The following is a 17,568-nucleotide window of genomic DNA, read 5'->3' as shown; positions in this document are numbered from 1 at the left end:
AGCATGGTGAGTGGCAATCTGGGGGAGGGGATTCTGCACTGTGTGTACTGCTGCTTAGTATAGCGGTGGCAGTGATGGGCCTCTTCAAGGTGTGATAGGCCCATCACAACCAGTGCTATAGCCTCTGCCATCCCAGACAGTAGTATACAGATTTGTTCATGGTTTTTTTTTTTTTTAATAGTCTGGCCCTCCAACGGTCTGAGGGAAGGTGAACTGGCCCATTCTGTAAAACATTTGGGGACCCCTGGTCTAAGATCTAGAACAGTGATGGCGAACCTATGACACATGTATCAGCAGTGACAATAGACATTTTCTATGACAGTGCCGTTAGTGGGCTCAGTGTGCCTGGGAGCCCAAGAGCCACTGTGTGCCAGTAGTTCTGTCCATGTCCATGTCCATGGCCTGGCTGGGTCTGGGGTTAGGCGGGGAGGAGAAGTACTGCCCTATGAGCTGGCAATGGGGGTGGGGCAAGCATGCAGTAGGTGGGGACTGACAGCTGGGGCTCTAGAGGGCTCCAGTGGGGGTGAGCAGGAGAAACAGATTCATAGATGAAGTTAGGAGCACTTGCTTAGGCTTGAAGTGTAAAAAATACCAACCTTATTTTGAAGATTTAACCAATGAAATTCAGTAACTAAAAAGTCACTAATAGATAAGTTAGTTAAAGAATTCCCCTTCCCCCTCACTTATTTTATTTCTTTGTACCCCATACAAGGTAAATAATATCAAGATCAACAAAAGAAAACCACTCACTAAGCAATTAAGTTAAATAATTAGTTTTTTGGCTATTGAATTCAGTTATGTATTACAATCATATATTTTTGTTATTTAAACTATGAATATCGCAAAATTATAGTTTGTTTTTTTCTCAAAGTGATACACCACCCAAATTATGCTTGGTTTTTTGGTGAATTTTGACATACCAAGCTCAAAAGTTTGCCCATCACTGATCTAGAAGGATCATTTAAAGGAATGGAGCTTTTTTTAGAGAGGAGAAAAGTAGACTTGGGAGGAATATGATAGCTGTGGAGCTGGTATTGTCAGATAATTTTAGGTTTGTGACTTTAAATCTAGATTTTAAATGGTCGCCAAATACAATTCCCAGGTCAGTCTGGAAATTTATGGTAATTTAATTAATATAGAGGGAAGGAATTTAAGGAGAAGGAGGAAAGAGGATATAGGATTTCTCCTACCTGGCCTTTGCCAGGGGGAGTTTTAAACTCCCTGCCTCTAGGTCTCTGAAGAAGATTAGAGGCTTCTGAGAAGAAAAAGTTGGAAAGCAAAGGAGGAAATTCAGCCAGATACTCACCACCTAACAGGACAATAGCTTGTAGCCATGATAAGATGCTGAAAGGCTCAGTATGCAGCTCTCAGCTAACTCTCCACGGCCAATCAGGAAAAGACACAGAGAGAGTGACCTTGAGGAACGAAAATATATAGACCTTTCATCCTTGTGTCTCCTCTAAATTTTCACATCTACCAATCACATTAAAGGCTTTTTCTCCAGGACTGCCCATACTTTTAGTTCTCACCTTTGATTTGATTATATCTTTAGAGTTACTTAACACTTCTTTGTTAAGTTCACCTTTTGTGAGTTAGTTGAACTTTTTGTGATTAATTTAACCTATACTTACTTAACACCTTTTTGTATTTTGTATTAGATCTAAAAATAGACTTACCTGAAAGTTCTTCATTGTTCAATCAGGAGATTACAACTTTATCTTCCCCTGAAGTAAGGTCTAAGTAGGGTGGAGTAATTTAGAGTTCCCAAGACATTCCTGATTTTTGTTAAACTAAGTATTATCTTCATTGTTACAAACAGGAAATAGCTAAATCCACTCTTCACAGTATTAGACTTCTTTTGCAAGAAAAGTTGAATGTACTCCTTCCTTGGCTAGTGGTGTGTTTATTCTGCTTAGAGATACTTATGCACGGTTTTCAATCAAAAAATTTTTAAACCCATATCTTCTGTTTTAGGATTAATACTTTGTATTAGTCTCAAGGAAAAGGAATAATCACATAGCAAAAGCAGATAATATGTGAGGTCAAATTTGAACCCAGGTCCTCCCATCTCTATGCCTGGCTCTCAATCCACTGAGAGGGAAAGGGACAGGGAGGTGGGGGGAGAGATTGAATTTTGACTCACATTAAATTGTCATCTCCTTGTGGGCAGCGGTGTTTTTTTTTTTTTTGGCTTCTTTGTAGCCTGGTTGTAAGTTGTTCTTGTTTAAATGAACAAAAACACAATAAGTAACACCCCCCCCCCCCCCCCCATGCCCATGTAGTTATGACAACTATTGACTTTAATTAATCATTGCTATCGGCATGACACTGTGTTGGGACTGATGATACCAAGAAAGGAAGAGCACATTCTTCCGTGTTTCCAAGGAACTCACACTCGAATGTCAGAGAAACTGTAAATGACCAGGACAAAAGCGAGGGTCTGAAGGAACAGCATTAGTCAGTTTGTGGGATCTGGAAGAATTCAGGCTTTGAGAGCTCTGAGATGGAAGAAACTGGGCTCTATTTGAAGGTCGGAGAAACCATTGTGAATTATTGTAAGGTGTTAAATTCTTTACATTTAACTGTTATGTTATTTCAATACTTAACCCAATTTTATGAGGGACTGGATCATTCCATTTAATAGGAATTGAATGTGAAGGTTGAAGGTGGTAAAAGGACTTGCTCCAGTTATACTTCCTCATTCCAATGCCAGAATTTCATCCAATATTATACTGCCTCTTTTCCCTCATATATCCAAGCCCTATGTTTTGTAGACTTCAAACTTATATTTTGTCCAGTATAGTAACTTATTCAAGGTCATTCAGAGGCAATAAAAGAAGCAAATCTTGGAAATACAGTTGTGCTAGAGATACTAGAGCTAGAGAGATTTGGGCAGTAATCTTAAAAAGATCATGAAATATCTGGGATTCAATTTGGGGTTGAAAATTTAGAATTTGAGAGGTGCAGGCAGTCCTTTTGTTTTAACACTCATTTTTTCTGTTAACACCATAACCTATAGAATTTAAATGATTTGCTTAAAGCTATATGGGTTTCGGACAGCTCAGTACCTCAGTGGATATTGTCAGACTTGGAGAATGGAGTTTCTGCCTTCAAATGTGGCCTACAAACCTGTCCCTGATGTGTGACCCTGGGCAAGTCACTGAACCCCAATTGCCTCGTACTTGTTGCCCCTTTGCTTTGGAAATGATACTTGATACTGATTCTAAGAAAGAAAGTAAGGGTTTAAAATAAAGTTCTATAGGTAGTAAGTGGCAGATGGGAGTATTTGAGTCCAATTACAAGGATTCCAAAATCCATACTCTTTCCCTGCACTCTTAGAACTTATGCTTTTTTATGCATCAAAATGAAGGTATCTTTCTTCCTGTCCTACAAGTTGACTGAGAGAGAGAGAGCATAAATATTAATAGTACCTTTAAATGATGCTGATTATGCATATGTCATTCAATTTACATCTGCATGCATTTAGAATTATGTTACGTATAACAATGTATCAAACATGTACGATATCATAAAATTATAAAATCTTACTTTTGGATATTATTTTGATATTCATTTCCCAGCATCAAGCAAGAAGTCCTAGGAACTTTTATAATCTACTCCTGGAAGAGTAGAGATGAATTTGTATAGTCTGTTCTAAAAGTCTCACATTCTCATTGATAAAGGGCTTGTTTTACTGACTCTTCAGTAGACTTTAAAAGAGGTTAACAGTTTAGTGTTAATGATGTCAGCCCTTTTCCTGGAGTCTTCTGATATCTCACTATAGTTTGAATGTGACCCTTTGTTTATTTGGGTTGATTCCAGCAGAGGTCAGGTTATGCCAAACTGGTTAGTGTGGGTTTGGCTTGTAGGCTGAATTCCAGGTCCCTCTGCTATTTGGACTTTGGAAGATCAACAAATTGTAGAGTGCTTCTCTGATCTATGTCAGTGGCCAGAACATTCTGCTTGGGAAAAGTCACTGATACTATAAACTTAAAATGATACTATTATTTGGACTTTTAGCGGGTTCCTTTTCCATATTTAATTCATTTACACTATTCTTTTTTTTTTTTAGGGAAAAAAACAATACCTCTGAGATCAGTTGTCATTTAAGAAAAGGGATGACTGAATTCTGTTTTTGTGAGGTATAAAAAAATCCAGGAGTGGGTGCTGTGAGGTGGCTCAGTGGATTGAGAGCCAGGCCCAGAGACAGGAGGTCCTGGGTTCAATTCTGGTTCCAGACACTTCATAGCTTGGGGACCCTGAGCAAGTCACTTAATCCCCATTGCCCAGCTCTTACTACTCTTCTGTCTTAGAATCAATGTGCAGTATTGATTCTAAGACAGGAGGTGTTGGTTTTAAAAAGAAAGTTCAGAAGCAATGTCCTTTGCCAATTTCTGAAATGTAAACATTTTTCTCTTGTTACTCTAGTAATTACATAATGTCACAGAATATATTTAGCTTTCTCAGTCCCATATTTTTTCGATAAAATAGATGGAATAATCTGGTTTGTGAGTTCATTTAAATGTTTATAATTTCTTCCTGCTATGTAAAGTTCAAAATGATGTGGTAAGAAAAAGGCTTGGTGGCAATATTCTAATAATCAATAATTGGAATTATATTACATGGAATACTCAGATCATACTATTTTTGTTGTTGAGAAGTCTTGTTTTCCTTAAAAGCCCTCTATTCAAATACTTAAACTCACTAGAGTTTTCAATGATAGTTTTAAATAAAATAAGGATTGTGAAACTTAGTATTTATTGTATAAAAGTAATATATACTCTATTAGCTGTTAAATAGGTCAGTACTCTGTTTACATGATGAAGTAGAAAGCTTTCCAAGGGTAATGAGTCAGCTCAATCAAGAAGAGGGAGGCAGAATTAATCTGGCATCTGCCTGGCACATTTCCAGTGAAACAGGTTTCAGGGCCCAACATAGAAAGATAGGCATCTTCGTAAATGACATCAAGTAGGCAGAATTTCTAAAGAATAACATGAAAGCTCATGTGGTCTGAGGTCTATTCTGATTGAAATGTAATTAAAATCAAATTTAATTTGAGTTGAGGTCTGCATTTTCATTATACTAGAGGATTTTACCAGGCTCTTTGGTTTGTTAGTGGGCCCATGGAGTTAGATTTTAATTTGGAAGATTTTATATTCTGTATAGATGGAAATTGATTTATAATTGCATAAGAGCTTATATTTAGAATTTCTACTTCAATGATGGTCTTTATTTGTGTTTAAATGATTGTCTCCTGACTTTTACTACCTTAAGGTAAAAGACTTATTGCGCATAGCTCCTCACATGTCATGCAGTATAACAAGTTTAACCATCTAAGGTCTATTTACAAATAATTTGCCAAGAATAGAAAATCCTCTCCTAATATTATTGAATCAGATAGGAAGAAAGTTTGGAATTTATTATTTAAAGTAAGTAAACCAAATCAAATTCTGATTTCTTAAATAAGAAAGGAGTTAGTTATAACTATAAAATCATAACATATTGACAGGTATATCACTTTTTGCTCTTTTTTTTTTCAGGCACTTTAATCATCTAATCCAGAGGCATTCATTCTGTTTACTGTGTGAAAGTTTTCTTTTCTTAAGCTTCCAAGAAATGGCATCATCTTTTGATAGTGAATTTCAAAAATCATATTGTTAGTAACTATATGGTATCTGCATAAATGTCTTAATATGCTGTATTATTTCTTCCACTTCTGATCACATTTCTTTTTTCCACATTTTCTTTCTCATGATGTTCTCATTTACTCCCATGCTTTCATCACTTCGTTGAAGAGAACTCCTTAGATATACCTCCATACCTACCTTTTATTTTATTTTGAAATTTAGGCTCATTTACATGTCATTTTTTTCTTAAAATCTAGGTTCCCCTGTTTGAGTTGTCAACTTTAATCTTCATCCTTCCCAATTAATCTCTTCCTCATATACCAGATCTTCCACATCCATATTTTCCCTCTACCTTCCCAGTCTCTCCATAACTTGTTTCTAGTTGAACAGATCTTATGTTCATTTTAGCCCTCAACCTGATATTGATTTGTTTATTTAAATTTATTATGTTAATGTATTTGCAAAGCTATTATAAACTTCTTGAAGTAGGGATTATTTTCTTCAATATTGAGCTCTGTATTACATTTTATATATAATTTGCTGTGGATTCATTGGCATGTGTGAGAATCAGCATGATTTGTGTGATAGGAATGCTACTGTGGGGCATAATACCTAATTAGTTTCAACAAATGATGAAAATTTTTTGACAGTTCATATTTTTCAATTTTATATCTATCTATCTATCTATCTATCTATCTAAACAGTTTAATTTCTCTACTCTTTTAGAGGTTTATTAAAGATTATTAGAAATCAAGGATAAAGAAATACAAAATAAGAAAAGCTTAGGAATGGTAAGCCCATTCAGTTTCACTTACTACATCTTGAGAGACGCGTGTGTTTAGAAGCGGAAGCAGAGGGAGAGACCAAGTCTGCGGTACAGTCAGTTTAAATACAAATTTTGTTCTTGGCCCAGGTGGGGATTTTGGTGAGATTATAGGGAATTCTGGGAAATGCCAAGGACTTCTGGGGATTGAAGTCTGGGGTTCAGATCTCCATTCTCTCTCTCTCTCTCTCTCTCTCTCTCTCTCTCTCTCTCTCTCTCTCTCTCTCTCTCTCTCTCTCTAATAAGTACATCGACTCTCATCACTCCCATTTTACTTTTGAGAAAATAGAGTATAAATGACTCCCATGGATTTTAGGAAATGCTAATAGGTAGAGATAGAATTCCAACCCAGGTCCCACAAATCCACCTTTGTTTCTCTAGTGAAACTCAAATAAAGGCTATCCATATATAGCTGAGAAAATCATAGAATTATAGATGGATCTAGAGGAACTTCATGACTCTTTAATTCATAGAAACTCGCTTCCAGAATGGATGCAGCAGTGTGAGAAATGGACTTTAAACTATAGAAGGCCCTGTGACTCCAGAACCAAGATTTGCCTTTAGCTTGGTTTTTTAAAAATTCATGTACTTCAAATCCTTTTGTATAAGATGTGCTGAGTAATCAGAAGCCATCTCAACCACAAGCTTGGGTTCTTCTTTATTGTTAATAGGTATTTAATATTAAGTACATCAGTATTTCTATGTGAGTAGGGGCATCTACATATTTTGCTTTTTCAAATGTACTTTTTTTGGAGCCGAGGAAGATTATTATACTGCAAGATCATAGAAGCTAGAGAAGTTAGACTGTGTATTCAATGGAAAAAATATTTCTTTGAATAAAGACTATTCTAGGAATATGTGGTCTCCAATTTTAAATAGAACAATTATTTAAGTGCCCATTAGAAAGTTTCATCTCTTAGAGCACTTATATGTCATCAACCTGTGCATATTAAGGAGCAGAACTGATTTAGACGTGTCTTATTTTCATCAAAAATGCTTGCTCAGATGAGTCATGTGTATTCATTCCATTATACTTTATTCTGACTGGTGCTTTTTAGAAAAAAAGAAAAAAAAATGAAGCTATGAATTCTCTGGTTGGTATTCAGGAATACAGCAGCTTTTGAGAAATTAGGTTCATAATAGTTTTAACATACACACACACTAACTATAAGTTAACTACTATAACTATAAATTTTATAAGCAGGAAGCAAGGTTATTTGTAAAAATCTGGACTAAAAAATTACCCTTCTAAATTTATGCCTTCTACGTAGGTCATGATCAGGCTAGATTACCCAACATATAAAAATAGAGGCAAAAACTTGTCTGGAACCTGTGTATACTTCTGGGAAGTTATAGAGTTTGTATTTTGAGATCTATCTTTATTTTTGCATGTTTTAACTCTTGTCTAGTAGTGTCATACTTAACAAGGTGGCCATAAAAAGATGTCTTTGCTTTGCTATTGATTTGCGCTTTTTCCATTAAGCTCTTTCACAGTGTAGAGATGCCCTTAGAAATCCACTCCTTAACCTTTCATTTTTCAGAGGAGATAGTCATGGCCCAGAGAAGTAACTTGCCCTAAAGGAAATTCAGAACAGAAATATACATTTTCAAACTGTTTAAATCCTATCAATATATCACAGCATAAAGGACTGAACCTTCCTCTACATTGGTACACATATGCAATAGTCTGAACCTAAATGGAATTGATGACAATTTAGATGATTTAAATGCCCTTGATAAAAGGATATATGGAAGAAGATGGAGTTAAGATGACCATAAGTATCATTGAAATGGTAGAGGTAGGTTTGGAGACACTTATAGAAGAGAAAAAAAATGTTTCAGTTAAGTCTAATTATCTTATAGGATTTTGCAACTGTATGGCCTTGGGCAAATCATAAGTAAATATCTCAGTGCTAAAATTCTTCTAATGTTAGGAGTTCTAGCTTAACCTTGTTATAGCTATTCTGTGCTAATGTCTAGTTATCATAACAAATTTGAGTCTCTTTGTGAGTCAGGGGGAGGGAACTTTAAACCTCCATTTGAAGAAAGGATGATTCTCATGTTGTCCATTAGGCTTAGATGGTCCACAGAGATTTCCCTGCCATATTCTTTGTTTTCCATGCAATAATTTCTATTTTCAGGTATCTTAGGGTGCCAGACAGTTTATGTTCTTTTTCAAATTCTGTTTTATAAATTATTGTTGATTATATTATTCCAGTGTGAGTCAAGCAGGTTTTGTGGCTGTTAAAGGTCTCAAAGCTATTTAAATGTCTTTATTGCTTTTAACAGACTGTTGATGATGAAGCGATGGCAGCATAAATGAAGGTCAAGTAAGGAGAACAGAACGATGCCCAAGGGTGGGTGTTCTAAAGCACCACAGTTAGAAGATTTCTCTCTCAGCAACGACATGGTGGAGAAACAAACTGGGAAAAAGGTAATCAATGCTTTTTGTGAATATTTTCCTCTGATCAAGTTGTCTTCATTGAAGCAGGAAGATGATTGAAATCCTGATAGATATTATGAACCAAGAAAGGCTGTGAATGCAGGTATAGGGAGTGGAAGACTGTGTCTGTTGTGGATGACCAGCTGAACCACATTCTAAGAGGTTAACTTTTATAAATTCATGATAAGTTCATGTGGTCTTTGTAGTAGTCCTTTAAAGATAATAATGCAATGAGAATAGTTAACAATTTCAAGAAGCACAAACAAGACAGAGGCCAAAATCAGCGATTTAACTGTGAATTCCTATATAATGAGTAAGTCAATGAACAAATCATAGGAATAATGAATAGATATGTGAAAGAAAATCTTAATGATAAATAAGAACAAACTACCATTTCTGGATTAAGGCTAACACAGTCCTCAAGGGGAAAAACCACATTCTTACAGCTATACATTAACTTAAAAAAAGAAAAAGAATTGAATAGGCATTTAAAAAATTAGAAAATAAAACAAAATTACTGCAGAAGAGGAGACAGTAAAAATTAGAGTATAAATACAAAAAATGAAGCCCAGGTGACCTAGAATTGTTAAATAAAATTAAAAGCTTGTTCTTTGAAAACATGTTAAAATTTATAAACCTTTAACTAATATGATTCAAAAAAAGAATGCTGAAAATTAAATCAGCAAAATAGTAATAAATGAACAAGGCAAATATTTTTGAAAACCTAGAAAAGTAAAAAGAATGATTAGAACTTGGTATGCAGGTAGAAACTAGGATTTAAAATATTCTATACCATTTTAAATAGATATGTAACCTTAATAGTAAAGGTGCCATGTTTAAAATCATATAAGAAAAGTTGACATACCTCTCACAGATATAGGTAGTACCAGTATTCTTAATCAAACAATGAATAGAGGCAATTATGGAATATAAAATAGATAACTTTGTTTATAAGAAACTGAAAAACCTCCACAGACAAAATAAATGCAGCTAGGATAAGGAAGGAAGTAGTTGAATGAGGGGGAAAAAAATCTATGAATGATTTCTTTGACATGTTTGGTATCCAAGATATATAAGCAATTATCAGAGGCCTATAGCCTGGACACATGCACAGGTGTTCTAAATGTAAAATGAATGATAATTAGCCAAGTAATATCAACATATAATTCTCAAAAGAATTGAAACTATTAATCATATGAAAAAATGCTTTCAATTATTAATAATAAAAGAAGTGATAATTGACAAAGATGTAATTAAATGGGAGTAGTCAATGTTGCAGAGAGTATGGGTAGTGTTAACTTGGAACTAACACAGAACTACCAAAGTAGTCAGAAAATCCTATGTCTTTAATCAGGAATAGGGATAGGGTCCAACATTGGCCACCACATACTACACAGGGCCCACACCCTGGGGACTCTGGGAAACGTATCCCTGGTAGAAGGCATCCCACTAAATGCCAGCTCCAATACCAACTCTGCCCTGGGCGAAAACACCGTGTTTATTGCCATCTCCAAAGAGAAACATAACTTGGGGGTGTTGGGGGGGTCTCTCATACCCTCTGGAGAATTTGCTTTGGCAAGCCTGTAGAGACAAACCACAAACAGGGTGCAAACCTGTTTGCATCCAGCCTCAGGGGTATCACGTCGGGGTCAGCTATGTCACATCTAAAGCAAGGGTCAAACTCGGGAACTCTGCTTGTGAGAGGAGACTTAACTCAATAAGAGAAGCCTCCAAAACAAATAAAAGGCACTTAACATTAGCGATGTCCACAGATCCCACCTACTAAGGGTTCACAAACATCTTTAAAGCCCATAGATCAACCCCAAAACAGGGGTGCTTAGTACTGAGGTTTCTCAAAGGGTAAAAGAGGTTTCAAAAGGTAAACTGAGTCATCTAAATTTCCTGAAAACAGATAATTATCACATTATTTTCAAACTATGGTTGATATATAAATATACAGGAACTGTTCTGAGTACTTTGCAAAATTATCTTGTTTAATCTTCACAGTACCCTTGTAGTTAGATGTCATTATTATCCTCATTTTAAATTTGAGTAAATGAAGATCAACAGAGAGTAAATGACTTCATTTTGGTCATAAGTGTCTGAGACTGCATTTTATTTCAGGTCTTGGCACTAGACTCAGCCCTGTATTTGTTTACAATTGGGAAAAAAAATGTGAAACTTTTAGTCCCAAAAATTCTAGAGTATGACAGAAACCAGATTAAAATGTATATGGGAAGTTTTTTTTTTTTTAAATTTGATCAATTTCAAACATTATTCCCTGGTTACAAAAATCATTTTGTGTTCCTCCCTCTCCTCCCCTCCCATAGCCTACATACAATTTCACTGGGTATTACATGTGCCCTTGACCAGAATCCATTTCCATATTGTAGGTATTGGCTCTAGGATGTTCATTCAGAGTCTACATTCCCAATCTTATTCCCCTCAACCCATGTGATCAAGCAGTTGTTTTTCTTCTGTGTTTCCACTCCCACAGTTTTCCCTCTGAATCTGGATAGTGTTCTTTCTCATAGATCCCTCCAAGTTGTTCAGGATCACTGCATTGCCACTAATGGAGAAGTCCATTACATTCAATTGTACCACAGTGGATAAGTCTCTGTGTATAATGTTCTCCTGACTCTGCTCCTTTTGCTCTGCATCACTTCCTGGAGGTTGTTCCAGTTCCCATGGAATTCCTCCACTTTATTATTCCTTTGAGCACAATGGTATTCCATAACCAACATATGCCACAATTTGTTCAGCCATTCCCCAATGGAAGGGCAACCCCTCATTTTCCAATTTTTGGCCACCACAAAGAGAGCAGCTATGAATATTCTTGTACAGGTCTTTTTCCTTATTATTTCTTTGGGGTATAAACCCAACAGTGGTATGGCTGTATCAAAGGGCAGGCAGTCTTTTGTCGCCCTTTGGGCATAGTTCCAAATTACCCTCCAGAATGGTTGGATCAATTCACAACTCCACCAGCAATGCATTAATGTCCCAGCTTCATCACATCCCCTCCAGCATTCATTACTTTCCTTTGCTGTCATGTTAGCCAATCTGCTAGGTGTGAGGTGTGGGAAGTCTTTTTAAAAATGAAAAATACAATAAACATAGATAAGATTCTATTTTAAAGCTCAAGTCATCCTGTGACCAGCAGGAATCCTTAAATATTGTTTAGTGGGCCCCATTTTTCATTTGAATTTTAATACTATTGCACTGGGACATCTGTCTCAAAGACAGACATTCTGGTACATGATTGGTGGAGCTGTGAATTGGCAGAAGTATTTTTGTAAACTTGGAAATAAAGTGAAAAACATGTTCTTATCCTTTGACCCAGACAATTCATTACTAGGTTTATACCCCTAGGAAGACATTGATGAGAAGAAAGTCCTCATGGTCACCAAAATGTTAATGGCAACACTTTTTTGCAGTAGCAAAGAATTGTAAACAAAGTACATGGCCACTGCCTGCAGAATAATGAATGAGATAGCCCTGTAGGAGCAAAAATGGTGGAGGGAGATACCTGTTAAATTATGGTGCTCAAACAACAAATAAATAAATAAACCTTTTTAAAAATAAAATTTAATATTTTTCCTCATGTATTTAGGGAATGCAACATTTATCATAGAACCTCACTACAACAGTTTCCCCCTTAGTCTTTGCTTTATTGTATTTGTTTAAAATCCTTTAAACTTCATGGAATGAAAATTATCTTTTATTTACTCTTTTGTCCTCTTTATACCTTGCTTGCTCATGAAGTACTTTTTGTTTTTCCTTGCTTCCTCTAATTTATGTGACTTGTTTATATCGCAGCCATGTATACATTTGAAAATTGTAGTGAAGTCTGAGGGTATGGCCTAAAACTTATGGCTTTCAATTAATAATGTTTTTTTATAATATTTTTTTTCAAATAATGAGCCCACATTTCAGTGGCTAGGGACTTAATGTTTCTTGAACATTAGAATGCTAGGTTCCTTTGCATGTTATATACCTAATCTATTCCAGTGATTAATTTCTTATCTTATTTTTAAACCTATACCTTGATACTAAGTATCATTTCCAAGGAGGAAAGGTGGTAAGGTCTAGGTAATTATGGTTAAGGTCCCTCAGGTAGGCAGTTTCTGAGTCCAGATTTGAAACCAGTTTTTCCAGACTTCAGGCCAGTCTCTCTTCTTTCTGGAATTATAGTTTTGCAGCTTTACTTAGAATGTGATATTGATTGGCCCCTCCTTCCAAATTTTCTGTATAATTTCCCTTGAAGCTCTTGACCTTTTTTGCCTCCACATGAATTTAATTTTTTTCTCATCTTTTCAATTTAGTTAGGATTGTAATTTTTATTTTATTGGCTTAACCTCCCCATAAGCAATTAATACTTTCCAGTTATTTAGTTCTATTACATAGGACCTTTTTTATCTTTCTTTGTTCTCTTTGTTTTTATCATCCTGTTAGTGGTATTGGGATGTCAAAGTGAAAGGGGAGCTTATTAACATTTTGGTCACAGTTCTGAGCTGCTTTCAGAAATGAATAGACTAATTTGTGCAACTTCATCATCAACACATAAAAGTTCCTGTTTTCCTGTATTCTTTTCAACAGTTGATATTTTTGGAATGTTGTCAGATTTGCAGTGTGATGGATGTTAGTTAGATTTCCTCCTCTAACTACTGAAGATTTGGAATTTTTAAAAAAATGAGTATACATAATTTTGGATGTCCTTCCCTTGAGGGCTGGTACTAAGCCTCTTGTAAAAGTTAAAATTAATGTCAACTAATAAAAATATTACATTTTGGGAGATTTATTAATGATCATTAAAAGTAAAGGAATGAAAAGGTAACAAAATAAAAACCAAGTGCCCATGGCTAATCAGCCTGTTAAAACCCCCACACTTACCACCACTATGCTTGCCAGGAGGCCAAAGATGTAGAGCAGAAACACCCACTGAATTTATTCCCTGACTACAGGAAGTATGTAATGACAGGAAGTCCCAGGAAATGTAGTTCTTTTTTAGAGTAACAGAACATTTTTAGTTTTGTCCAATTATTCTCCATTTTATCTTCTTCAAACCTCTTTATTAGGCCATAATGTTTAAGAATCTCAATGTAGTACAGTTTATGTTGTCATTTTTATTTAAAGAAACAAAGTCGATTTTTGGGCAGTAGATTTATTTAAAAGACTATATCTCAATAGTGAACAACTATTGGAGTGAGTGTGATATAGAATCTTTTGAAGGAGAGGTCTTCAGAATGTATTTTCATTGGTTACCAAAGTTAAAATTTCAATAATTGATTAATATTGAAAAATTATTCTTGTAGTTAGATTTTTTAATTCCAGTATTATTTTTTGCCCATATCTAATTGTAATACTTACATCTAGAATATAGATTTTAAACAATCTACTCTAACCTTGTTGACCTTAACCATTTTGAATTTTCTTGACCTAAAAAAAATTTTTTTTGCTTTCTTGTTTATTTACTTCACATGTTTTATATACTACTTATTCTAAGAGTTTTGAAGATTTAGTAAAATTGTGTATTTACCATGAACCAAATGACATATTTCTCCCATTTATTAATTAATCTCTCAATTAATTTGTAGTTTCCAAAACTTCTTGGACTCTTGTAAGTCATCACACATTAATTTAGTGCTTTCTCTGTGCCAACAACTCTCCCACAACAGGGAAAACCCAGGTCCTTGATGGAATGAAATAAATTTAGCTCATTTGGAGATTTTCCCACAGTGGCTGTGCCATATCCAGATTAACAGCTTTAACTTGTTTCTTTCTTACTTTAATCTAAATTACTCCGTATAATACCAGTCCTTTTTTTAAATAAGAGAATCATGGAATATCAAAAAGGACATTAGAAGTAGTTTTTATTGTGTCTATTCTTAAGCAATAATCTTCTTTACATTTTGTGTACTCACTTTCATAAAGCAGCCTCTTTTCTACTTTTAGACAATTCATACTTAGGGAGATTTTTTCCTTCTTAATCCCAGATATACTTTTACAACTTCTCTTCATTGGTTTTGGTTTGTTTTAGTTTTTCATGAGCCTGTAAATCCTTTGAGAATATTTCTCCGTCCCTCCTCTTTTTTTAGTGTAATAAGAAACTATCATGTAGAGACTCAAAGTGCAACTTTTACTTATTAACCAAAATGTTTATAATAATTGTTGGCTGGTTCACTCTTTGAGAATGTAAGCATTATCTAATATAAACTCATCTTTTTAACTTTTCATGCCCTCTATTATTTGGGCCTTTCCTATTTTTCCTGTTTTCTTACATTGTCTTTCCCCATTACTCTCTACTCCAGTCATACTTGCCTCATTGCTGAGACCTTCCAATTCCTAAATCCTGGCACTTTCACTGACTTTCCCATATGCCTGGAACCCCCTCCCCACCTCTTCTCTATCTTTTTGGCTTTCCTGCCTTCCTATACAGCTAAAAAAACCCACTCTATTGAAATGCCTTTTCAGCTTAAAAATCTTTGTTTCTCCCCTAAAAGAGTATTCCAAGTTTTCCTTTATATCTTTTTTTGTACTTGGATTCATTCATGTCATTTTCCATCCTCTTCTCCAATCCTGTTCTCCTCCATGACAGTGAGAGTCCCTAGAGACCAAGGGCTGGTTTGTTGTTGTTTATTGGTTTGTTTTTGGCCATGGCATTGTCCTCACAGCCATGCCAGTGCCTGACATAGTTGCCCCTCTAGCCCTGGGTCCTCCAAACTACAGCCCGTGGGCCACATGCGGCCCTCTGAGGCCATTTATCCGGCCCCACCATACTTCCTGAAGGGGCACCCCTTTCATTGGTGGTCAGTGAGAGGAGCACTGTATATAGTAGCACCGCAAAGCGTGGCCTCACTCACGCACAGTACTACTTCTGGTGACATAATCCTTTGCCTGATGCCTTGTTCTGAGAGTAACTAAACAAGAAGGATTATGTGGCTGCACCATGGAATTCATCAGCATGGTGAGCAGGGATCTGGGGGAGGGGATTCTGCACTGTGTATACTGCTGCCTGGTATAGTGGTGGTAGTGATGGGCCTGTGCAGGGTGTGACAGGCCCATCACAGCCAGCGCTACAGCTATCCCAGACAGTGGTATAAAGCAGTATAAAGATTTGTTCATAGATTTTTTATAGTCCGGCCCTCCTGCGGTCTGAGGGACAGTGAACTGGCTCCCTGGGTAAAAAGTTTGGGAACCCCTAGTGTAAAGTAAGCTTTGCTTTGGGTTTGGTTTTTGGTATAAAATTGTGTTAGGTGAAATTGACAAAGCAATTGAACATAGAGATAAGGGATGGGAAACAAAATTGTCATTTTATAAGTCCATTTGCTTGATGAATTCTTTAAAGTCTTTGGATAGTTTGCTGTTTTATCTATATATTGCTTTAAATGTAGTTTTATAGTTTAATCATAAAAGTCAAGGATTCTGGAGTTATTTCATTCTTATTCATTGTGTGTATGATTGTGTGCAACTTTCAGAATTCTAGGGATGTGAGCCAGATAGTTAAAGCTGACATCTAACAAACCTTTTCCCCTAGGGGTAGCTATGGAGTATTTCTTTCTTAAAAATCTTCTCATAATTTTGTCAGTTGGCCTCTTTAAGAATTACAGAGCCTTCCAAGGGTATAAATCCCTATATAGTTTGCAGCAAAATGTGAAAAGGATCCACACATTCTGACAGGTTTTTTGCTTTAGAATTTGTTCAAGTTCTCCCCTTTGAGTTTTCTTTTTTAATTGTGAACTTTAACAGAAACAATACATTATTCAAACAAGAATGAAATTCAGATTGATTAACCATCAATTTTGTTTACTGTTTTATTTACTATTTTGGTTTCTCACTCAGTTCTATCTTCACTCCAATCTATCTTGTTCAGTACTACTGCTCAAATAATTTTCCTCTTGTAAGGATCTGAGCAAAAATTGCTTATCTACTTGGTAAATTCCAGTTATTCCTTATTTACTTCTAGGATCAAATATAATATCTTGTCATTGATAATTTTGGGTGGGATGATGGTGTGACAATAGGTGCCTCTTCAGTTTGCCAAGTTGAATGTATAGCAACCAAATTCATTTATCTGATCCCACTGCAAATTCATAGGTTTTTTTACTTTCTCTATTTCCAACTATGTTCAACCTATATCCTTCCTTATACAGCTTATTTGAGTATCACATCTTGTAATAGAAATGGTAATCTGTGTGACTATTTCTTGTTGCAGTGACTTGTACTCTGGCTTATGACTGCTAGTATGGGGACACACCTGAGGGCTGCCTGGTTATAATGCATATAGAGGTACTACTTCAGAGATAGAGAGATGCTGCCACAGGGAATGCTCTGGGGTTTGCCTATAATTTCTATTGATGACTGATAGATCAATCTTATTTCCTAACCTCCTCCTCCCTTCACTCCCAGATTCCACACACTCCCTCACCCCCTTCCCTTCTTCCAGCCTCTCCCTCCCAGTTTCTTCTTGAAGCTTGTGGATTCGCCCCTCCCCCTCAGTGGACTATGAAGATACTCTTGTTTTCTTTCTCAGGTAAGGAGTTTATTGGGAAACAACAGGATAGAGAACTGAGGCAAGAGGGATGAAGATTTCCCTAAACTATAAGGAGAATTTGAGGGTTTGGGAAATCAGTCCAGTTACAACTGTGATAGAGGGACAGTCAGAGAGATGGAGGGCA

The 17,568-nt window shown here is 35.9% G+C and overlaps 1 protein-coding gene and 1 long non-coding RNA gene across 5 annotated transcripts in view; one reads left to right on the top strand and one right to left on the bottom strand.

Annotated features, from left to right (window-relative positions):
• ANKRD11 (ankyrin repeat domain containing 11) overlaps positions 1 to 17,568 on the top strand; it is a 257,700-nt gene that overhangs the window by 123,472 nt on the left and 116,660 nt on the right. For all 4 annotated transcript variants that reach the window (XM_007477320.3, XM_056810956.1, XM_007477322.2 and 1 more), the window contains one exon: positions 8,740 to 8,884. In XM_007477320.3, the coding sequence (XP_007477382.1) occupies positions 8,798 to 8,884 (87 nt within the window). In that variant the 5' untranslated portion in view covers positions 8,740 to 8,797. The remainder of the gene's footprint in view (positions 1 to 8,739; positions 8,885 to 17,568) is intronic.
• LOC130456334 (uncharacterized) lies at positions 7,809 to 13,941 on the bottom strand. Its single transcript, XR_008915017.1, has 2 exons — positions 13,784 to 13,941; positions 7,809 to 8,025 (listed from the first exon to the last, which is right to left on the bottom strand). It is a non-coding gene; the product is annotated as an uncharacterized LOC130456334 (long non-coding RNA).

The sequence above is a fragment of the Monodelphis domestica genome, chromosome 1 (genome assembly GCF_027887165.1).
Source record: "Monodelphis domestica isolate mMonDom1 chromosome 1, mMonDom1.pri, whole genome shotgun sequence".
NCBI classification, from domain to species: domain Eukaryota; kingdom Metazoa; phylum Chordata; class Mammalia; order Didelphimorphia; family Didelphidae; genus Monodelphis; species Monodelphis domestica.
Note: the sequence above shows the minus strand (reverse complement) of the source record. Positions and strands in the feature narration are given on the sequence as shown.